Source organism: Microcaecilia unicolor, chromosome 1 (assembly GCF_901765095.1).
Source record: "Microcaecilia unicolor chromosome 1, aMicUni1.1, whole genome shotgun sequence".
NCBI classification, from domain to species: domain Eukaryota; kingdom Metazoa; phylum Chordata; class Amphibia; order Gymnophiona; family Siphonopidae; genus Microcaecilia; species Microcaecilia unicolor.
The window spans coordinates 341,867,140-341,891,486 of NC_044031.1; the positions used below are offsets into that span (position 1 = coordinate 341,867,140).

The 24,347-nt window shown below is 42.2% G+C and overlaps 1 protein-coding gene across 2 annotated transcripts in view; it reads right to left on the minus strand.

Annotated features, from left to right (window-relative positions):
• The window catches only part of TNS3 (tensin 3), a 1,051,445-nt gene that overhangs the window by 832,701 nt on the left and 194,397 nt on the right, over positions 1-24,347 (minus strand). The window contains exons 1-2 of one of the 2 annotated variants that reach the window (XM_030209274.1): positions 15,395-15,568; positions 9,980-10,017 (exon numbers count right to left, since the gene is read on the minus strand). In XM_030209274.1, coding sequence (XP_030065134.1) covers positions 9,980-10,017; positions 15,395-15,437 — 81 coding nt within the window. In that variant the 5' untranslated portion in view covers positions 15,438-15,568. Of the gene's footprint in view, positions 1-9,979; positions 10,018-15,394; positions 15,569-24,347 lie in introns of those variants that run through there. The other variant, XM_030209265.1, reaches the window with a different exon arrangement.

Consider the following 24,347-nt stretch of genomic DNA (forward strand, 5'->3'; position numbering starts at 1 on the left):
TTCCTTTACTATTTTCTCTTATGTGCACTTTTTAAAATAGTTTCAGTCACTTAGCTGCTCTCTTTGTTTTCTCTCTCTGGCTCTCTGGAACGGTGGGTGCCTTTTCTTTCAGGTGATGATCTCCAGCATCAACTTTCTTCCAGACTTTTCCTAGTAACATGTTCTCACCAATAGAGCTCTCTCCCAACTGCCAGCCTGAGCTGTTTGTCACTCTCCTGAGAGTTCCATCAGCATGCGGAACACTCAGCGCATGCACACAGACTACTCAGTTTCACTGCACTACTCATTGTCTCCACACCAGATCCAGAATGAGCCAGGTAATCTTTTAACATTTAACCCACAGGGTTACATTAATTAAAATCAAATCACATAAAGGCAACACAGGAGCCTATAAGCCTTTATAAAATGGGCTCCCAGATCCAGCCTTAACTGTGCACAAATGCTGATGCACAAATTTACACCTGCTGTGAAAAAGGTGTAAATTTGTGTGTGTGCTCTACAGAGGTCATTCTATAAATCTTTCTTCATGCACAGAAGGCCTCTTATAAAATCAAAACACATCTAAAAGTACAAGTAGTGCGAACCAGCCAATGGTAGAGTAGGTGTACCTAGAGGAGGAATCTGAGTACACCTAGGCGCGGTGTTATTTTATAAAGTATGCATACATATCAGGCCAGTTGTCACCCAGACAATTCCCACTGGACAGTTCCCACCCACCAATTCCCCCTGAGACAATTCTCACCTTGGACAATTTCCACTTAATGGGGACAATTCTCACCAAGGACTTTTCCGCCCTGGTCATTTCCCACCCTCCCTATCCTTTTTTTTTTTTTTTTTTACTGACCATAGCTTCTTTCTTGTATTGGGTCCCATAAATCCTGACGGTGCTTTTTTTTTTTTTAATCGATCTTAGCTTCTTTCTCGTATTGGGTCCCATAATCAGTGTGTCATTTTGAGAGGCTGAATTAGGTTGAAATCTAGTTTGGGGTGTGTGTGTGGGGGGGGGGGGGGGGGACTGACCCCTCCCCCATGAACTGCAGTTTGTATTTATCTATTTATTTATTTATGACATTTAGATCCCAGATTAAACATGAATTAGGTAGAAACCTAGTTTGGGAGGGTGTGGGGTATAATTGCCCCCCCCCCCCCCCAAACACACTCACAAACTGCATGTCTGGAAGGAGAAAGAGATGTGTAAAAGATAATGTTGTGGGGGAGGGGTGTGAGGGGCACTGGCCCCCTCAAACAATCTGGAAGAGGAAAGGAAGGGAGATTACTTGTCCTAGTGTGTTTTGTATTTTTTGGGTTATGGGTGAGAATTGTCCTCCCTGGTGTGGTAGAAATTGGTTCAGTGGGAATTGTCCAGATAGGAATTGGTGGGTGGGAACTGACCTAGAACTATCACAATACCACCTCTGTTCCACCCACATTCCTTGCTCAGGCATGTGTATACATATACAGGAGAATTCTATAACTGGGAGCCTGCAGTTACATGTGTCTTACACCCAGAAGTGGTGCATTAATGCACGTATATGTGCAAGTGCACTAACCACTATTCTAGAAGGGAGCACATATGTGCCGTAGGCCTTGATTTTATATATGGTGTTTGAAAACTCTGTGCAGAAAAAATTATTCCTAGGCATATTCTCAAAAGTACACCTAAATTTTAAAGAATAGACTTAAATTTCCATGCGGTATATAGAACACACCGAGTGGCTCACCAAGCGACTAAATTTGGTCACGTCCATTTAGGCCACGTTTCACTTGATGTAAATCCTAAAAACGAAATTAGCCGCAGGTCGGGTGTATTCTATAATAATGTACATAGATTTTAGAAACACATATGCCCTGCCTATGGCCACATCCCCTTTTCAACTTAGAATTTAGGTGTACCATGTTATAGAATGCACTTACTGAGTTGTGCACGTTAATCTCAATTAATGCCCATTAGTGCTGATAATTGCTTGTTAATATCCAATTAATGGCGCTGATTAGCTAGTTAACCAATTAAGTTATGCGCATTGTTATAGAATAATTGAAAAAAAAAAAAGCGGAAACTACAGCCCAGGGGCATAGCCAGACTTCGGTGGGAGGGGGTCCAGAGCCCGAGGTGAGGGGGCACATTTTGCCCCCTTGCCCGCCGACCCCCCTGCAATTTTTGACCCCCCCCCCCCCCGCCGCCACCACCTTTGACCCCCCCGGCGCCAACCTTTCGACCCCCCCATCCCCCTGCCGCAGTCGGGGGAGGGCTGGCGGCGGGAGGGAGGGTCGAAGGGGTTGGCGGTGGGGGGGCCAGGGCCAAATCTACAGGGGTCCATGCCCCCGTGGCCCCACGTAGCTACGCCTCTGCTACAGCCATGCTAGAAATGGGCTTAGCACACAGGAAAGTCCTACATTAGGACGCACTAAGCCCACTTAAGCTTAATAAAAGGGTCTCAATGAAAGTGAATCCAACTTTTTGCATACATAAGCTTTTCAATGTGTGTTTCCCTTTAACAAGCTTCAGAAAATTAATGGCTTAAGCAAAAGATGCATTCTTGAAAAATTGAAAAAAATAAAAGTTGACCTATGGTCTTTTTGCATTTCTTTTCAGTCTGTTTTTGCTTAAAACTTAACTTCCATGTGGGTATAATTTTGCACAGGAACCTCACCAGGGCTCTGAAATACTAGCTCAGAAGTAAACGAAGACAGAAGCAAAGCAAACACAGCAGCTTAGCTTTTGGATTTTTAAGTGGTAGTGATTGGACAGTCTGGAATATTTCTTCCTCAAATACTGAATGACGTCAGAAGTATTTTGGTCAAAAATGATCTTTCTGAAAAATAACTTCAATTTTATTCGACAATTAAAAACACGCGATAGCATAATTTGGAAATGAGAAAAAAATACTTATCATATCTATGGGGTCCTTTTACTGAGTTGTGTTAAGAGTTAACATGTGTTTAACACAGGAAAAATGGCCTAACAAGGATATGCCAAAGCATTCCATGTTAGTCTTGCCAATTGTACGTGCTAAACATGCAGCATTTATTTATTTTATTCCTTGGGATAAGGCATGTAAGGCACAGAGAATGGGCTAAAAGCCCACCTTTTTGATGCTGTTTTTAACTCCTAACCCTTACTCACTTGCTCAGTACCCATATTTTATCATTCTCACCTTAGTAATTCCCTTATCTCTTATTTGTCCTGTTTGTCTGTCCTAATTAGACTGTAAGCTCTGTCGAGTTGGGACTGTCTCTTCATGTTCAAGTGTACAGCGCTGCGTACGTCTAGTAGTGCTATAGAAATGATAAGTTGTAGTAGTAGACCTTTTACTAAGCCGAGTTAGAATATGGGCTTAGCGCATTTAACACAGAACATACCTGCACGCTAAGCCCATTTATAATATGGAAGTATTGCAGTTATTTTTCAATTAATTTTTTTCAGGTTGTATGCTAATGTTTACATTGGAATGTGTTACCTAAAAAACGTTAATGTGGGAGTACTTATCATCTCCTATTTAGGAAGTGCTCACTTCTATCGCATTAAGGGCCCCTTTTACTAAGGCATGCTAGCGGATTTCGTGTGCACTAAAAATTAGCTTATACTAAATGCTAAGATGCCCATAGGAATATAATGAGCATCTTAACATTTAGCGTGCACTAAATCTGCTAGTGCACCTTAGTAAACTCTATGTTAACCAGTTAGCATGCGCTAATGCAAACGTGCTAGTTGGTTAATGCTTCCATGCCCATTATCTGCCCATGATACACCCTCAGCAAAAAATATTTAAAAAAAGCTAACATGCGAGTTTGCACGCGCTGACAGTGAAACTAGCACAAAACACTTTAATCTGTTTTGCAGTAAGCCTTCCCCCCCCCCCCCCCACCCCGCGTTAAGCACACATTAGTGCTCATAGTTTAATAAAAGGGCCCAAAGTCCACCATACCAAATTTAAACTCCTTAAGCATAAAACCTGATATCTTTAAGTCATTGTCAGATGCTTTAGTTTTGGGTAATGGGTAAAACTGCTTCCAGAACATATAAAGAATTTCTCTGTCTCTGTCCCTCTCAAATAGTATCTCTTCAAAAATCCAAGTAAGAAGACACTGAGGGCTAGATGCACTAACCCCACGAAAAGAGCCCTTTCCTTACCGATCCCTTAGTGAATCGGTAAGGAAAGGGCATGCATGAAGGAAATTGCATGCAAATGAGCTACTCGCTGTTAGCTCATTTGCATGCAATTTCCTTGGAAGCCAGTTGGCCAGCTGGACATGCGCAGAGCAGCCAATCATTATACTGGCTGCTCTGCGCATGCCAAAGATGGCTTTACGTTAAAAAAAAAAGGCCTTTTTTTTTTCCTGTTGATTTTTTGATAGTCGTCCTTCTTGGACGCGTTTTTCTTACAACCACCGTCGGGATGTGCGAGGACTGTATGGACGTCCCTTTCGATTATGCTCGCCCCTAGGTCTCTCTCACAATCACAGCGCGTTTAACTGTCACTGGTGTCAGCTAAACGCGCTGTGATAGGCTGAGAGGCCGTGTTGGGGGGGGGGGGGGGAGGCTCACAATCGTCCATTAGCCCGCTCAAGGAGCTTCAGCTGGCGATGAGAAAGGGGGACAAATCTAAGCTCCTTCGTTCAACTTTTAAAGGAATTATTAAAATAAGTAGTAGCCCTTCACTTGGAGAAAGCTGCAAATGTCCAAGTGCTCGTCAGGGATGTCCATGTTAGGCACTTTAGAAGGACATCCCTGACGAGCACTTGGACATTTTTTTTTCCAGATTGTCATCCTTCTCAGACGTTTAGGTGTTGTTCAGCTCTGCAAGAATTTTCTGGGGAGGTTTGAGCAGGAAAATAACGGGAAAAAAAAGACAGCTGTAAGGTTTATACGTTTTTTTTTCCCTTCCAATTCCCTTACAGCAGCCCCAATGAGAGGTGCAGACCTCCTGTTAGGTTTTCCACAGTAAGGGGATCGGAAAACGATAGTGCATTGCATACACATTATAATACTAATTTGCTCATCTGCATTCCGTTTTCGTTAGCTGCTACCGTGACAGGACAATGCCCTTTTATGCATGTCCCGGTTTACTACTTGCGCGTTTAAAAAGCGTTTAAAAAGCCACGCTGCTGGCTCGTTAAGTTTAGTGCATCTTGTCATGTTTGTGACTTTTTCTTGGTTTGTGCTCCTCTCGCCCTCTGGTGGCCAGAACCGGTGGCTGCCATAGACTTTCCAGACTCTCTTTTCAGATATTGTAGCCCTCCAGTCTTGCTTGGAAGTTTACCAGCTAGCCTCACCCTTAGCTGCCTTGGGATTGCTGCAGCTGAGCCTCAGCTGCTGATGGGCTTATTAGCCACCTGGAAACTTTCTGCTTTGCCTTTGCAACGCCAAAGGTCCAGGTTGGTGTTTGTGCTTAGTGCACTTCTGCCTTGTCTTGCTTAGCCTTGTTTCGTAGTTAGTGTCCCTAGTCTGTATTCCTTGCCTGTTTGAGTCTCCTGAATCCTGTCTTGAATCCAGTCCTGATTGCTCCTTCCCTGTCTGCTTTTGGCTTCCTTTCCCTTCTGGTTGTGAACCTTGTGTTTGTTTGTTTCCTGCCTGCTTGAGACCCTGTACCTTGAACCCTGTTCTAGCCCAGCTTGTGTTTGTTTCCTGCCTGTTTGAGACCCTGTACCTTGAACCCTGTTCTAGCCCTGCTTGTGTTTGTTCCCTGCCTGTTTGATACCCTGTATCCTGCACCCTGTCAAGTTTGTCTTGATCCACTCCGTCCAGTAAGTCCTGCCGGCTGCCTGCACCTAGGGGGCTCAACCCCTAGGGAACGGCGGTCAAGTGCAGGTGAAGTATTGTCCAGTCAAGCTAGTTCCTGCATCCTGCTTGAGAATCCTGTATCCTGTTCAGTCCTAGTTGGTGGGTTTTTGCCTGCTGCTGCCGCTCCTCGTCAGCAGCCCGACTCCAGACTTATCCGTGAGAACCTGACACATCTAGCCCTGAGTTACAACTCTGAACAACAATGGGTATACTTTTGGCAGAAAATTAATAAACCTTTATCCTCTGCTGCTATTTTAGAGACATTATATTTCATTTCACATAAGGCCCTATGGATCCCTGTCCACCAAAACAGGGTAAATGCTTCCTCTTTGAAAAGATGCTGATCATGTCAAGCAGATTTTAGCATGCTTGAACATTTAGAGCCGTGTTTACTAAGTCGCGTTATAGGTGCAGTAATGTTTTTAATGTGACTTAACCATGTACACACGTTAACTGCGTACGCATCTACAATATCCCTATAAACGCCTACACTGTTAGTGCGTGTGCTAATTGTAGGCACGTTAAAAACGCTAACGTGCCTTAGTAAACAGGGCCCTTACTTTTTTCTTGTAGTAGACTTCAATTATTTTGGAAGGAAGTCTGGTCCCGTAAATCAGATATTTTATCCCTACATGTACCAATATCCTACAAAGTTGTGATATTTCGCTCTATCAGCTTTTCACATTCTTTATCTCCTGAACAATCTAAATTACTGGACATGTTTTAGCTACTGCTTTGAAAACTGTTACCTCAGCCTGGAAAGTGAGTTTTTTGTTTTGATGGACCTTGGTTTGTTCCATATATAAATATGAATTGGCTCTGGCTGAGCGTACTAAACTTTATCTCAGACATGAACATATTTGGAGCTTTGTCCAGTTTTTGTGGATAACAGGTAGATTTTTCTTTCTTTAATTTCTAATTTGCCTTAGGTTAGTATGGGATATGTTGTATAAAGTTATGTTTCACAGATGTAATACGTACCTCACAATGCTTTCTCTTTTCTTCTATATCTTGCAGCAATGTATCCTCACTGATATTTTTATAAATGATGATATGTGCTTTTATTTTCTAGTTATGTTTTATATCAGGCAAAGTGTTGCCTGTTTGTTATATTTCCTGTTTATAAGACTAATTCGTCAATAAAAATTATTTGAACACAAAAAGAGGGCCCCCAAAGTTATCCAATAACCATATCACTCATGTGAAAAAGTAACTGCCTACTGGTAATTAGATTCAGCTGATTGAACACAGCCATGCTTGATTGCAGCCAGTCCTGTTAAATCTAAACCTCACTATTGGGTCTTTTTACTGAGCTGCGGCAAAAGGTGGCCTTTGTGCCCCCTTGGGCAGGTTTTTCCAGGCACTATGGCCATTTTTACTGCAGCCATAAAAATATCTTTTCTTTTTTTATTAATGGCCATGTGCTAATGTGGTGTGTGTGCACTGACAGCCACCCATTTTGTGTAACTTATCTTCTTTCTATAAGGGGTCCTTTTACTAAGGTGTGCAGACAAAATGGGCTGCGCTAGTGTAGGTGTGTATTTTGGGTACGCGCAGATCCATTTTTCAGCACACCTGTAAAAAAGGCCTTTTTAAAATTTTGCCAAAAATGGGCGTGCAGCAAAATAAAAATTGGTGCGCATCCATTTTGGGTCTGAGACCTTATTGCCAGCCATTAACTGTAAGGTCTCACGTGTTAACCGTGCGGTAACTGTCTACATGCGTAGAATGACGATTACTGCCTGGTTTCTGCCATGCACCAAAAAATAAAAACTGCTTTCTGGCGTGCATAGCGGATGCACGTCAAAAATGAAATTACTGCAAGGGTCATGCGGTAGCCGGGCAGTAACTCCAAATTGATGCACGTTGGGCACGTGTAGGCGCCTACATGGTTTGTAAGTGACTTGTCTAAGTGCAATTCCAGCCCATTCTCCGCTGACTCCACCCATGTGTACGCTAACTTGCAGTATATCTTTCGTTTTTACCTATCCCCACTCTACTATCATAAAATGGCTTTCTCCCTCCTTTCCTAATGTGTATAATAGGCTTTTGTGTGGAAATTGTCTACCCCTTTTCATTTTAGATTGTACACTGCTAGATGGGGGTTCCTATGGGTGGGATAGAACATTTTAATAAATTTGAAACTTGTAAACTACATGCTATACAAGATATGCACATATCTACAGAATAACACTTACGTGGATTTTCAGACTTCATGTTTATCTTTATTGGGGTAGATATTCAACCGGTGGCATTATTCCCTGATGCCTGGGCACCGGTGCTGAATATCCACGTTTATGCAGCCGGCCCTCTCTTATGCAGTTAAGTGTAATATTCAGCACTTGACCACTTAAGTGACATCCCATAAAGATAGGAATGACTTTTATGAGTCCGATTTAACACTAAACTTAGGTGGTTAAGGTACCCTTTTACAAATGCGTGGTAGGCTCTAAACGCACCAAAATGAAACTACTGCCAGGCTAGCGCACCCCCTGGTGGTAATTTTGGATTTGGCGCACACCCATAATGCCATGACAATTTATTTTTTATTTCATACCACGCACAGCATTTCAGGCGTTAATTGGCAGTTGGCGCACTGAGCGGTCACCACACATGTAGCACGTGAGCTCTTACCATTTGATCAATGGGTGGCGGTAAGGTCTTAAGCCGAAAATGGACACACACTGGTTTCAATTTTGGCGCACGTCCATTTTCCATCCCCTTATAAAACATCCTTTTTCCTAGACACAGTAAAAAAAAATGGCCCAGCATGCACCCAAAAGACGTACTTGAGTACTGCAGGCCACTTTTTACCGCAGCTTAGTAAAAGTACCTCTAAGTGCTGAATATCACCACTTAACTGCATAAGTGCCAATTACCGCCAGATAACCCTCTGTGGAAATATATTTTAAATATTTCCGCTAGCGCTGGGGGTGGAACTACCACCGGCGCCTGCATTGGGCTAGCGGTAGCTCCAGATTGGGGCATGATAAGCCCGCGGTGGGCTTACCGCCGTTTAGTAAAAGGGCCCCTTTGAATATTGACCTCATTATGCTTATTAGACTTCATATACCACTATTCAAGACATCCAAATAATGTGCTTAATAATGAAACTACATTAAGGTTGAGATTTGATATACCACCTTTCTGTGGTTACAATCAAAGTGGTTTATATATTATAGATACTTGTTTTGTACCTGAGGAAATGGAGGGTTAAGTGGCTTGCCCAGAGTTACGAGAAGCTCCAGTAGGAATTGAACCAGGTTCCCCTGGTTCTCAGGTAACTGAACTAACCACTGGACTACTCCTACATGGATAATGTCTGTGTAAATGTTAGCGCCTAGTTTACAAAAATGCCCTGTCAGTCACTTGACTCCTTGCCACTTGCAGAATACCCCTTCAGCACTGCCTTAAACACACACTTCACGTAGCCAGCTTGAAAAGACAATCAGTTTAAATGCTCAGCAAAGGAAAATGGGAAAGGGAAGGGAAAGGGGATGGGATTTGATATACTGCCTTTCTGTGGTTACAATCAAAGCGGTTTACATATTACATACAGGTACTTATTTTGTACTGGGGCAATGGAGAGTTAAGTGACTTGCCCAGAATCACAAGGAGCTGCAGTGGATTCAAACCCAGTTCGCCTGGTTCTCAGGCTATTGCACTAACCATTAGGCTACTCCTCCACTATACAATTTAAAAAGGGCACAATTAAGGAACCTTTCTAATTGGCTAACATCACTTCCTGGACATGCATATACATCTTTAACTTGTTTTGGCTTATCATCCATCACAACCATATATCCAGGAATGAACAAAAATGCTATAGAAGTAGCAGTAGAAATATTCTACACCAGGGGTAGGCAATTCCGGTGCTCGGAAGCCCTGGGCAGGTCAGGTTTTCAGAATATCCACAATGAATATGCAAGAAATAGATTTGCATGCAATGCCTCCTTGGCCTACAAATCTATCTCTTGCATAGTCATTGTGGATATTCTGAAAACCTGACCTGCCCAGGGCTTCTGGGGACCGGAATTGCCTACCCCTGTTCTAGACATTTTATGTATCCTCTTAACTTTCTAAACATAAAAACTTCAAGGAAATCTAACAAAGCAGGCCACTGGCAATCTATTTCACTCACTGCACAAACATTTATAATGCAAAAGATATATAAAATACTGATCTAATTTCACATACCTTTGGTTCACATTTCTTGTGGCAGGTATACCTGCAAACTAGAAAAACAAGAAATTGGAATAAAAATGTGGCACAGTTATACTATTTAGCCTTGGTTACAGAAAGTGGTATGCGAATTAATATATATAAATAAAATTTGCTATGTTGCAAATTAGTTGTAATTACATTCTTCAATTGTTTAAAACCAACCATTCAACAGTACAAAACCAAACATTGAATAGAAAAGTGGTCCACATAATCTGAAGAAGTTTCTGTTCTGAGTGTAAGGAAAAGCTCCTTTCTCTAACATGGTCACCTTAGTGTTGGACCGAAAAAGACAGTGTTCACTCATGTACGTATAGTCAGACGTATCTATAATGTGTTGTGAGTGGTGCTCTGTCAACTGACACCTGCGACAAAACAAATACTTTTTACCATAGCTTTTCAGTCTCTTTTTGTTTAAGATTCAAGCACAAGATCTCAGCCACGAGCTAAAGATGATCTCTTTTGGCTTTCTGGATAAGATTAAATCCAATACTAGAATAGGGGGAAAGGGGGTTCCAAGAGTTGTTAATGCCCTACAACCTGACACTACCATGGATATAACAATATTACAACTGTTGTCAAAGCAACAGAATTAACCTTCCTATTGTAAGAAGAATAAAATATATATTTACTAAATGTCAGTTGCAGGGATGTTTAAGAATGGGTACTGGTGTTTGCTTGATGGCCCAGTAGCACTGCTGTATGTTGACACATCCATCAGATATAGTGTGGTTCTCCAAACTTAGCACTAGCTCCTTGCATTAACTCCTATCTCCTGGAAAGAGTCTCAGAGGACAGAGAAACAGAAACATATGCTGGACAGATTGGAAACTGTTTGACCTTATTCTCCGTTTCCTGACCTCAAACCAGGATCACACCAGAAATTAATTATCCATGACGCCAAGCACCCTCTCAGAAGGCCAGACAGCGCAAGATAGTAAGGCCCATACCCAGCTGCTGGCTTCACTGCAAGTGGCCAAATATTAGAAGGGAGGTAAATCTGGTAGTCTGTTCAGTTGGAAGTCCTCAAAAAGTCATTAACAGAACAGAATTACCAAAGTAAGAGAAGTAAAGTAGGGGTATTAGAAAACTAAGGTAATTCAGTTTTGCTTGTGCCAACAGCTCACATCACCAAATTTTCTAAACCAAATTTCACCTTTTTTTTTTTTCATTTTGTACATAGGGGAAAACCCCTACACAGATGAAACTTTTCCAGTTCTATTATTTCAGAGCCTTCTCACAGGAAGAAATGTGAGAATAAATATTATTATTATTATTATTATTATTCAAATCCACTATAGATCCGTATTTGACCACTAAACAACTGACCTTCAGTTGAGTATATCTCAAGCAACATGGTGAGGATACATAAAATGAGGAAGCCAAAGCTGAATAATGTAAAAAAAGCCTTTTATTGCTTCCAAAGTACTGCAAGCATACAGTCAAATGACTCAACATAGCCATGTTTCGACTGGTGTGCTTTCATCAGGAGCCCTTAACATGAACAGTACACTAATAGCCTTATTTTCGAAAGTGATGGGTGCCCAGATTTCTACCCAAATTGGGAGACAGGCACCCATCTCGCAAAGGCACCCAAATCGGTATAATCGGCTTCAGGTGGAAGAACAGACAAGGAGCCATCAAAGTTCATTGTGCTGCCATTGCTGTGTCTGTGCCAGTTCAGTCAGCTTCTTCAAAATGGGCAGGTGGCACTTACTATTTGCTGATCTTGTGATATGCGAGATCAGTACACAAGAACTGTTGGTTGAGAGTTTTGAAGAAGTTCACTGTGCAAGCACAGAGCGGCTCTAACAGCACAATTGCAAGAGAAAGTACTAGCAGAAATTTGAAAGCCTCTTTTCAGCTGTTGGACTGTCTTATCCACTGTACAGTTTAGAGAGAGCATGGGAGTAAGTGTGTGTGGGGGGAGGGTGAGCAAGTAGGGAGACAATAGTATGGGGTGGGTAAGTGGAGGGGGGAGAGCACGAGGGTAAATGGTAGGAAAAGCAAATAGGGGAGTGAGGATGTGGGTGGGAGTGTGTGGGAGGAAGACAAGTACGGGGTTGGGGGAAGGGAGGTTACCGAGCAAGCAAGTGTAGAAGGGGTGGGAAAAAAGGAGAGAGAGTGTGGTTCAGAGAGGAATCTTAAGGTCACATGCATGAAGTGGAAGAAGTGCTACAGGTTGTGGCATTCCCCGCAGGCACAATCTGCCCCCACCTTCCACCAAATCCCCACAAAGTTTGCCTTACTCATACAGCCCCATATTCACATCCACATCCACCCATCCAAGATGGACTTGCAAATCAAACACATGCAGATATTGGGTCACAAGGTATTTATTTATGTATGACATTTATAACCAGCTTATATCTAAGCAGGAGCACAAGCAATATACACAATCATAAAAACAAATAAATAAAAAAATGCAAAACAGTAACAATACAAAATCATACTATCATAACTTGAAAAACCTTTAAAAAAACTATAAATACACTAGCCAGCAAGTCCAGCCTTCTAAGCATGAACACCATATGCTTGCACAAATAAGGATTTATGCTGGTTTTTTTAAACTGAGTATTATTAGGCAGCGATCTAGTGTACTCTGACAAGTGGTTCCATCTCTCAGGACCAGCACACGAGAAAGTATACTTTCTCGTCTCTGCAAAATGAAGCTTCCTGAGGGAAGGAATCTCCAAAAGCTGGGCGAGCTCAGATCTTCATGCCTGCCTTGGTATATAAGCATGCAGCATGTTCATCAGATAGTGTGGAGCATGTCCGTTTAACACCTGATGTACAAATCAGTAGCGGAGCGAGTCTGACCCCTCCAAAATGGATCCAGGGCACCTGGTTTGGCTGGCGGGGGTCCCCAACCCCCGGCAGATGAAGTGTTTCTCCAATGCTGCTCTCCTTACATTGCCTGCCCTGCTTCCCTCTCGTCGCGTGCATGTTCAGTTTTAGTGAAACTGAGCATGTGCAACACTTCGTGTATGCTCAATTTCATTAAAATCGATCATGTGCAATGTGAGGGGAAGCAGGGCAGGCAATGTAAGGAGAGCAGAACTGGAGAAACATTTCAGCTGGTGGGGGTTTGGGACCCCTGCCAGTCAAAGTATGTTGCACTGCGGCGGGGAGGCAGGCCAAAATGTGTCCCCTCACTATGGGCTCTGGATCCTCCCCACTTCAAGGTCTGGCTACACCCCTAGTATAAATAACAGAAATTTAAACCAGATCCTCTCATTAACAGGTAGCCAGTGCAATTCTTTCAAAACAGGGGTATTATGGTGCAAGTGTGAAACACCAATGATCACGCGCTGCATTTTGTAATATCTGCAATGATTTAGTAGTTGACTTTGCAAGACCTAGAAACTTTGAATTACAGTTATCAATTTTTGTTAACACAAGAGTGTCACAAACTGGGTAGGTGAGCCCATGGACTGCAATTGAGTTTATGCTGCCTACTTGGCCTGGCTAGACAGGTCTCAACTGGTGGCAGGCGAGTCACACCCCAGCAATGGCTAGACCAAAGAGCGGCTCTTAGAAGAGCCCTTGGAGGCTGGCTGGACAGAGTCATGGCCAGGGGTTTGGCTCTTAAGAGAACTCTTAGGGGCTGGCCTGATAGAATGAAAACCAGGGGTTGAGCAGAAACTGAAGACTTGGAGACCAGGAACAACAGAAGACACAGCTGACAAAGGCTGTAACAAGACGAGAGACACGGACTGGAACGAGGCTAGAGAGGAGGCCGGAGATGGGGCTGGAACACGGCTGAAGACGAGGCTGGAGACAGGGCTGGAACATGCTGGAGGCAAGGCGCTGGAACACGGCTGGAGGCATGGCAGGGCTGGAACACAGCTGGAAACAGGCTGGAACACGGCTGAAGGTGAGCCTAGAAACACACTAGACAAGGCTAGGTGACCTGTTGAAAAGGTAAAGTGGGAGAGCCCTGGGATTCCTTATAAGGCCTCAGCTTGATGATGTCATCTCCAGGGCGCCCCTTCGGTCCCACTGCTACTGGTCATTTAAGAATGGCCCAGCAGAAGCATATACAGGCTGACAATGGAGGCAGCCTTGCCAGGAGGGGTGGCCTGGAGCGCCTGAGAAGGATGCCCCATTGGCCCCAAAGCACAGGGCAACAGGGCACAGCCGCGGCCGTGACAAAGAGACTTTGTACAACCATTCTAAAATCCATCTTAGCAAGGACTGGCTTCACTTTTCACAGCAGATGCAACCTAAAACAACAACCTTTTCCCAGCTGCCGCACACACAGTTTTAAAGTAAGAGCAGAAAGAACGCCTTTCTGAGGTTTTTGCAACTGCATTCAAAGCAGTTTACATACATTCAGGTACTTATTTTGTACCAGGGGCATTGGAGGGTTAAGTGACTTGCCCAGAGTCACAAGGAGCTGCAGTGGGAATCGAACTCAGTTCCCCAGGATCAAAGTCCACTGCACTAACCACTAGGCTACTCCCCCAAACGTTAAACTTCCTGTGAAACTGGGTTCATCTGAACATTAAGATTCATCTGCATAGAAGATGATGGAAGAGTCTTCCAACATACAAGCAACTCTATTGTCATATATCCAACTTGAAGTTGCCATGAAAATTTTAACAAAGAATACTATGCTGTATATTGCATATTCTCCATTAGTGCAATCTTTTGTGGGTTTTTTTTTTTTATTTGAGATAGCACTAAAAGCCAAGAAGCAAGGTCCCCACGACAGTGCATACATATGCCAGTGTGCTACTATCAATTCTATTATTACTGAGGGGTGGTGGGGAGGGTAAATGACAACCTGTTATAGATTTCTACTTTTCACGCATTTTTCCTTCCTTCTTCATCTATAATTCAAGGCTATAATTACTTTGCCAAATAAATCAATTTGTTAAATTAGTTAGCTCAAAGCTGTTGCTTCCTGCATAGCATGGTTGCAATAGAAGAAGTATTGCTGCTGATTACCTGACTTAAGTAAGGCAAACCAACAGCCCAGGTATCACAAAGGCATAATACACACACAGTACAAATAACCTTTGCTATAATTAACAGTATTTTCTGATAAATACCAACATTAGATAAATTCCAAAGCAAAAAGATAAACTGAGAAAGCTCATGGCAATTCCAGCACACTTCATTGTCAAGTACTACCTGCCCTACTTTTCCCTCTTTATAAAACTCACTCCTCCAGCCTTGCATGCATGGGTATCACATGTGCCCTTACAGATCAGAGGTTGGTTTGGTTGGCAGTGCTGTGGCAATAGTGGCAACTGTGTTTCCTCCCTCCCTACACAACACTCCTATGCTCTGCCAGTCCTAGTAGACCTCTTGCTGCAGCCCTCAGCACTGCACCCTGACACAGACAGTAACCCGCTCAGAGCACAGACAAGACTTTTGACTCACAGAGACAGTTGTCCAGCAGCCACTTCTGCACACGCTTCGACATTCTTCACTGGTACTAGCGACAGCATACCAAGCAATATTGCACATCAGGAAAGTACAATTTTCTCCTTTTCACTCAACCTCTTTTTCTCCAAAACAAATTAATACCTTTTCAAAACTACCCCATTTCTCTCCCCCCCCCACTCCCCTCATAAAAGTGAATATATAGCTGTCCAGCCGATTTCATCTATCATAGTCGGCAAACTGCATCTGTCCCTCAGCTCAACAGCTGAAAGTCTGTGTTCGGCACATCTGCTCACTCCTAAAATAAAGCCTTCCCAAAACCGTGATTAAGAATTCTGGCCTTTGTTCCAAAAACAACTATCCTTACTTGGCCATGGAATGTGGAATAAGTGCACTGACTGTTCACTCAGCTACTTACGTCTCGGAGAAAAGCCCAAACGCCTGCATGGCTTCCAGTCAAGTGCCAGCTCTCCTGATATGGTCCTGTCCTCAACAGCAGAGAAGCAACAAGATATCACAAGGTATCAGATGATTTTGATGACAACATTGAGTGAGCTTTTAACTTTATGTTTGTTTTCTGCACTCCATTCAGACCCCCCCCCCCCCCCCCCAGTTAAGTCAGAGAAGATTATGAGATAAATGAAGGATAGTTAAAGCTCTCTGGCCATTGGCCAGTGCTGCCTGTTGATTGGCTCGATCCTTCCAGGCCAATATTTCTTTTGCCACCTTCTACTAGCATAAATAGTGAGCTTGCATCTGATATATCATGCCCTCATAACAAAATACATCAAAGCAGTATACAATGGCATGGATAGAATCCAAAACCAACAGACAATGGGGGAAAAACAGGACCAGGGTAATACCATGAAAAAATTAGGTTACAAACTAGACAAATATTATCATAAGTTAAATGAATGAACAGAATTTGAGATTATTATTATTACTAGTAAAAAAAAGGCCCGTTTCTGTAAGAAATGAAACGGTCGCTAGCAAGGTTATAGTCATATGTTGATTGTTGTTAACCAAACAGTTCATAGTAAAGTGCTATCATGAGAAGGAGTAATTGTGAAAGGTGTATAATGAGGAAGATGGTCCATGAGTATGACATTTTTTTTTTTTAATTGTAATTCATGTATTGCCCTGTCATACCCCCATGTGCAGCAACCCGCTCCCCATGTCCACCAACCGTCCTCTTTTTCCTGCTGTTATTTATTTATTTTTTTTAAACTGTAATTCACCCAATGTATTTGTCTGTGTGTTTGTGCCCTCACCCCATGTTCACCAACCGTCCTGTTTCCCTTAAGCTTCAAGTTTTGTTTTTTGGCATGCTGACGTTGTGCGATGCGTTCTATGTGTTCCTGTGTGACAGAGACAGTGAGTGTGTGTGTGTGTGAGACACAATGAGTGTCTGTGTGTGATACAGAGATAGTGTGTGCGTTTGTGAGAGAGAGAGAGAGGGGGGGGGGGGGTTAGTATAAGAAGCCTGTTTCTTTAAGAAATGAAACAGGTGCTAGCAAGGTTATTATGTAATGTTGTGTTTTGTTAACTAAAGCGTTTTGATAAATGTGTTGTTCTGATAATGAATAATTGTGAAGGGTTCATATTTAAGATATTTGTTTTCATTTATAATTTGTAAATTGTATTTTTAAAATTTTCAAATTATTATGACAAGATATAATGTTTATTTACAGTTTCAAAATTTCTTTATATACAATATTTTGTTACAATTTCAGAAAAGCTTTCCTTGTTCAGGTCCACTGATGACTTTTACAATTGCATCTGCAGAGGTTTTAACTCTTGAGAATGCTACATATAGTTGTCCATGTGTAAACACAGGTTCTGGTAGAAAGATTCCGACTTTTTCAAACATTTGTCCTTGTGCTTTGTTTATAGTCATTGCAAAAGCCAATTTTACTGGAAATTGTTTTCTAAGGCAGGTCACTGTTAGATGGTGCTAGTTCTATGCGTGGGATAAAGACAATTGTTCCTGCTGTAGATCCATTGATTACTTGGCTAATAATAAGATTCTGTTTCAAGTCTTTCACTATTAAGCGAGTCCCATTGCATAAACCTTGCTTTGTATTTAAGTTCCTGAGTAGAATAATTATGGCTCCAATTTTTAAATGCAGTTTATGGGTAGGCATGCCACTTGGTGTTTGTTCATGAAGGAACTCTATAAGATATAAGTGATGTTCCTCATCATTTGAATCTTGAATAGAGTCTGAACTTACATAATTAATTGTTTTGCCTTCTAAAATTTTTAAAACAGACTCATTTATGTTGTCAACTTGTGAATTTTTTGGGCATAGAATAGCCTTTTTTGCAAAGTTTGCAACAGAATCTGGAGTAATTTTCTCTCCATAAATGGCATTAACTATATTGCCCTCACAAATGTGTTTTTGCGGTATTTCAATAACATCTTTGCAACCGTGTGGACATGGAAGATTTCCTTGTGCTAAAGTAATAAGCCATTTGTTATACTCGGGGTCTACAGAGCGGACATTTTTTTCCAGTTTCAGTATTTTATGTTTAAATCTTCTTTATTCAATTAACCAACAAGCAAAATACAATACCAATTGCAGTGATTTCTAACAAAAGGGTACTCACTTTATCAAACCCCCTCCCTCCCTCCCCTGTTCCTTCCCCTTTCATCCCTCTCTCCCAACCCCTTCCCACCTCCCCCGTCCCACCCTTCAGCACAAGAATTCTGGTCTGCAGTCTTTATAATTGCCCATGTCCAGAGGCCTTCTAATTTATGATTCTACTCCTCGCTGTGGGTTGTAATGTGTCCCAAAAGTTCGCCCACATTTTTTGTAGCTGTTCGCCCTCCCTGGAGGACAGATCTTGGATTCCCGCGGGGGCCGGCCCCACACATTTGTACTCCCCAAAGAGAATCAGTGGCTGCCTCGACAGTTTCAGTATTTTAAATGTTTTCCAAAGTTTATGAAACTTAATGCTTGCTTCAATAATGTCTGCTGGGTGACCATGAGTTACCACTGGTAAAGTTTGTTGAAAATCTCCACCAAGCAGTAGAACTTTGCCACCAAATGGTCTTTGGTTGTTCATTATGTCTTTGAGTAGTCTATCTATAGCATTGAGAGCCATACTGGGTGCCGTAGTTGATTCATCCCAGATAATGATTTTTGCATCTCTAATGATGGAAGCATCGTTTGATGTTAATTGCTTAGTTGATGTTGACGTTTCCAGGAGAGGTACTGGTAATTTAAATTGTGAATGGTAAGTTCGTCCTCCTGGAAGTAGATTTGCAGCAATTCCTGTTGATGCAGCAGGTAGTGCAATTCCTCCTTCTCCTCTTATCGTGCTGATGATAATTTTGTATGTATACGTTTTTCCACTTCCTCCTGGACCATCAAGGAAGAAACACGTGTGTGAATTATTGTTTGTAATGCTTCTCTTTGTTCATTATTTCGTTTTTCATGCATTTCTTGTGCTTTACGCTTTTCATCTGCAGCGTTAAAGGCAATGTTTTGATCTTCTAATCTGTGGATGATGTTTGGTAAACCAAATTGTTCTAGGTTTTTAGCATAGGCACCCAGTATAAGAGGCTTGGGGAGGCCTCCCCAGCCGCAAGCCCCAAGCATCTCTCTCATCCCCCACCCCCCGGATGCAGCGTCTATCCCTCTCACTCCCTCCCTGTGGTCCCTCTAATTTGATTTAGATCGCCCATCGCTGCCGGTAACAGCACACCAACATCGTACTACAGCTTGTTTCGGGGCTTCGGCCTGACGGTATGACGTGCCCCGCCTACTCTGACCAGCTTTCTTTATGATGCATCCAGCCCTCGCGGAAGCAGAAAGTTTGGTCAGAGGAGGCGGGGCACGTCATGCCGAAGCCCCGAAGCAAGCTGTAGTACGATGTTGGCGTGCCGCTATCGGCAGCGATGAGCAATCTAAATCAAATTAGAGGGACCACAGGGAGGGAGTGAGAGGGATAGACGCTGCATCGGGGGGTGGGGGGATGAGAGAGAGAGAGCCTGTCAGTAGCAGCGATCTGATCAAATTTGAGGGACTGCAGGGAGGGAGCAAGATGTATAAATGCTACATTCGGGGGGGGGGGAAACGAGGGAAAGGGATAGACACTGCATTCGAAATGGAAAGAGGGAGAGGGATAGATAATGCAATGGGGGGAGAAACAAGGGAGAATTGCTGGACATGGGTGGATGGAGGGGAGGGCAGGGGAGAGAGAATTGCTGGAGATGGATGGAGGAGAGGGCAGGGGAGAATGGAGAGTTGCTGGCCACGGATGGATGGATGGGGAGGGCAGGGAAGAGAGGAGAATTGCTGGACATGGATGGATGAATGGGGGTAGGGGAGAGAGGAAATTTGCTGGATATGGGTGGATGGAGTTCCTGGACATGGATGGAGGGGAGGGGAGGGCAGGGCAGGGGAGAGAGAAGAATTACTGGACATGGATGGATGGAGGGGGCAGGGAAGAGAGGAAATTTGCTGGAGATGGATGGAGGAGAGGGCAGAGGAGAATGGAGAGTTGTTGGACATGGATGGAATGGAGGGCAGGGAAGAAAGGAAAAATGTTGGACAAGGATGGAGGGAAGGAAAGACAAAGGAAAGATGCACACAGATGGAGTGGGAGAGAGGAGAAATGCTGGATATGGATGGAGGGAAAATTGCTGAATTTAAGGGCTGGATTGGAACACTTTGAGGGCAGATGTTGAAACTGGAGAAAGGATACGGACAGAGCTACAGAGCTACGGATGGTAGACAGGACGCATAAGGGGACAGAAGAATGGTGGACATTGTGAGAGAAAAATATCAAATGGAAAGAAGACACTGCATAAAACAGAAGACACTGGGACCAAAGCTAATAGAAAAACTAAATGCTCAGACAGCAAAGGTAGAAAACATTTTTTAATTCAGAATTTATTAATTAGAATATGTCAGCTTTTGGAAATGTGCATCTGTGATATTTTGCATGCAAGTTTCAATTTTTCTAGTATTGCTGCATGCTGAGTGTGACTTCTTGAGGTAACTTTCCAGTTCAGTATTTTGCCTTCATATCTGTTGTGTCATTTGTTTTTCATGTGTGATCAAGATGCAGTATTCTGCTAGCGTGTTGTATTTGCAGCCCTTTTTGTTGTTTTTTTTTTGTTTGTTTGTTTCACTAGGTTGTGTACTGGTGTATTAGAGCCCGGTGTAATTATAGTGCTGCCTTTCAACGCATAAGGTTATAGCTCGTCCTGTCCTTGAAATTAGTACTGTTATGGTTTGGTAAGGTTTTGTATAGTATTTTGCAGTGGAGAGATTGTGTGTTGGCCTTACTGAGGTGGCACCAAAACATCAGAAAGGGTATAGAGCCTAAATCATGACACTACCTCTTGAAGGATCTACATATAGTCGTTCATAAAAGGAGCTCATTGTGAACACTATCCACCCTAAAAGGGTGTTTTGTGGCTCTACATAAGAATTGTGATATTATGATCCCTTGTTTCGTATTGTTGACGGTCTGCATTTTCCGTATGGTGGTATATTGGTGTATTAGGTCTGCCCAGTGTAATATTTATGGTACAGTAAGATTATGAGTGTGTTTCTGCACAAAGTTGTGCATAGTGTTTTGCAGTTGAGCGATTGAGCAACCACTTTATTCTTTGACATATGATACATATCTAATATCTAAATTTAATAAAAAGTATTGTGATTATTTTATTTTTACTTATTTTTTTTCTGTGTTGTCAGACAATTATGGATGTAAGCCCCACCCCTAACCCCACCCCCTTTAGCCTCCCCACAGTTGGGCCACCGACCGCCTATGGTTTTTAGCATGTGTAATGAGTACAGCTTGTATTTTCTGAAGGCAGAGTTGTTCACAAACCAAGCAATCACTTTCACAACCATGCTGTTTTTGTAAATCTTCTTCCATATAAATTCTGTATTTTTTTAAAAAGTTGCAAAGCATTTGATATTTGTGCAAAAACACAAATGTATGCAAAAAGCTCTCTAATTTGCTGAGGCATGCTGCATGTGATTGCATCTTCTAACCTGTTCTCCCACAGAGCTTCATCTTTAATGAGCCCCAGTTTTTTTGCTGCTTCTTTGAAAGGTTTTATAAGTAACATTGTCCACTGTTTTTAAGTCTTCAAAGGACTGTGCACCTGGTTTGTGTAGTAGAATTAGCCTTAAACAGTAACGTTCTGGTTCATTTGCGAAATGTACTGTATACATTCTTCCAATTGTTTTGTCATGTACAGCTTTTCTACTTTTCCATTTTCTTTGTGTTTTATCAAAAGTATAGTATACAGGTATATCTACATACAAAATGTTGTTTGTATTATTGTCTTCTGCATTAAGTTTAAACCAGGCTGTTAAAGTTGTGTCCCTTGTTCTGGCTGTTTCTACTGCTGCTTCAAGTTTCTGAGGTTAGAAAACAATGCTCTGTTCATTTTGTAAGTGTACTTCTAATCTCTGTATGGTATGTGATTGATGATGCATTTCAAAGCTGTTTAATCGCCATGCAGCTTCGGGAGCACTAATATATCTTGAGTCTGTGAATGTTTTTATTTCATCATGTTGTACATTTTTGTGCTCTGTAATAAGTACATTTGCACAATCGTGTCCTTTGTATACATATTTAAAGAGGTACTTTACACTTTTTATAGATGCACATACTTCCACATTTATATAGCAATTGTATTTTAAGAGTAAAAAAGGGTTATAAGGGACTACCCAACTGTTATTAATGAATTATCCATGTAAGGCTGTGCCAATGCTATTATCCCGTCTGCGATATTTAGGATATCCGTCACAGTTTTCCATAGTTTCATTTTGGAATGTTTTTGGGAACTGTTTAGAGCACTTCCCATTTAGCATGCACGGCAAATGTACGTTTTGTGGACTGCATGGGCCATGTATCATACGTTTGGTAACTGTTGCATGTAGTCGTGGGAAGGTTTTTTCTATAAGTATTTCTGCACATACGATGTCAGTTATTTCCTTTGTTTTGGGCTTGTGTTCCTCCTTGAGGATAAGTAATATGTGAGCGAGGGGTACACCTCTTTTTTGGAATTCAATGACATAAATGCCAGCAAGAGGAACACCAAATATATGCTGTTTGCATATATCGTGCACTAATTCTTTTCATTTTAAATGAAAACACCCTTGCCAATAAGTCTGGTCTAAACTGCGGTGCTTCACCTTTTTGAAGATTGTTATTAACTTCTTCCTATCTTGGGTCGCAGGTCATAGTAATAAACAGGTCAGGCTTGCCATATTTTCTAACTATTGCCATTGCATCCTGATAATTTTGATGCATTTTTCTAGGACTTCTGGCAAATGATGACGGCAAAATAAATGCCTGTCCAGGTGTAATTCCTCTATTCGCAGCTTCACTTGCTAGGTGGTTCATTAAGCCTGAGTATTTTTCAATTCTTAACTGTTTTTTATTTTTTTGAATATAATTAAGTCTGTTAGCCTCTGTTTTAATGTATGCATCCACAAAATATTGTTGTGTTAATTTACCTGCACTTAGGAAAAGATTAAATTCATCTCGTATTGTGAAACAGTACCCATAGTACTGCATTTGTGTAACTCTTATTCTTGGTTTATTTGATTTGTGGTTGAGGTTGATTATAGATTTTGGTTGTTTGGACAAAGGAATATCTATACCCAAACTCTGATCTTCATATGGAAATAGTAACATAGTAACATAGTAGATGACGGCAAAAAAAGACCTGCACGGTCCATCCAGTCTGCCCAAGAAGATAAATTCATATGTGCTACTTTTTTATTTGTACTGTCCTCTTCAGGGCACAGACCGTATAAGTCTGGCCAGCACTATCCCCGCTTCCCAACCACCAACCCCGCCTCCCACCACTAGCTCTGGCACAGACTGTATAAGTCTGCCCAGCACTATCCTCGCCTCCCAACTACCAGTCCCACCTCCCACCACCAGCTCTGGCACAGACCGTATAAGTCTGCCCAGCACTATCCCCGCCTCCCAACTACCAGTCCCCCTCCCACCACCAGCTCTGGCACAGACCGTATAAGTCTGCCCAGCACTATCCCTGCCTCCCAGCCACCAGCCCCGGCACAGACCGTATAAGTCTGCCCAGCACTAGCCCCGCCTCCCACCAGCTCTGGATATACCATAGGTTCCAGATTGGGATCCAAGACACTGATTATCTCATGTTTTTTTTCTTCATTTTGCTTATTTCTGCAATGTATGGTTAGATCTCTATGTAACGGAGGTTCTCCATCTGTATTTTGGAAGATGAAAGCTACCTCATTGGCTCTAGGAGCACTGTATCGTCTTTGATCATTTTTACGGTCTTTAACAATGACCACTGATACTGTTGTAGGTTCTATTGTTTGTTTTTTTGCTTCATAGATGCATTCATTTTCCACTTCATACAACATTTTGCATGCATTTGCAAATGGATTTCTTCATGCCATGAGTTCACTTAATTGTCTCATTAATATATCATTTATTTTTACATTTGTAGAGGTTCATAGTCTTTGAATGGCTGCCTCATCAGGATCTAGAATGTATAATTGTGCAAATTGTCTTTCTTTTTCATTTGAAGGATGTAGTGCTCCTGTTCTATGATAAATATTTCCATGAATTCTGAAACAATAAGTGCCATATCCTGGTGGTGTTGCAATGTTTGCTCCCATGGATGTGAATACTAAAGAACTATTAATGGACCTAATGTTTTGTTCAATTCTGGTCGCCGCATCTCAAGAAAGATATAGTGGAATTGGAAAAGGTGCAGCAAAGGGCGACTAAAATGATAGCTGGGATGAGACGACTTCCCTATGAAGAAAGACTAAGGAGGCTAGGGCTTTTCAGCTTGGAGAAGAGACGGCTGAGGGGAGACATGATAGAGGTATATAAAATAATGAGTGGAATGAAACAGGTGGCTGTGAAGCGTCTGTTCACGCTTTCCAAAAATACTAGGACTAGGGGGCATGTGATGAAA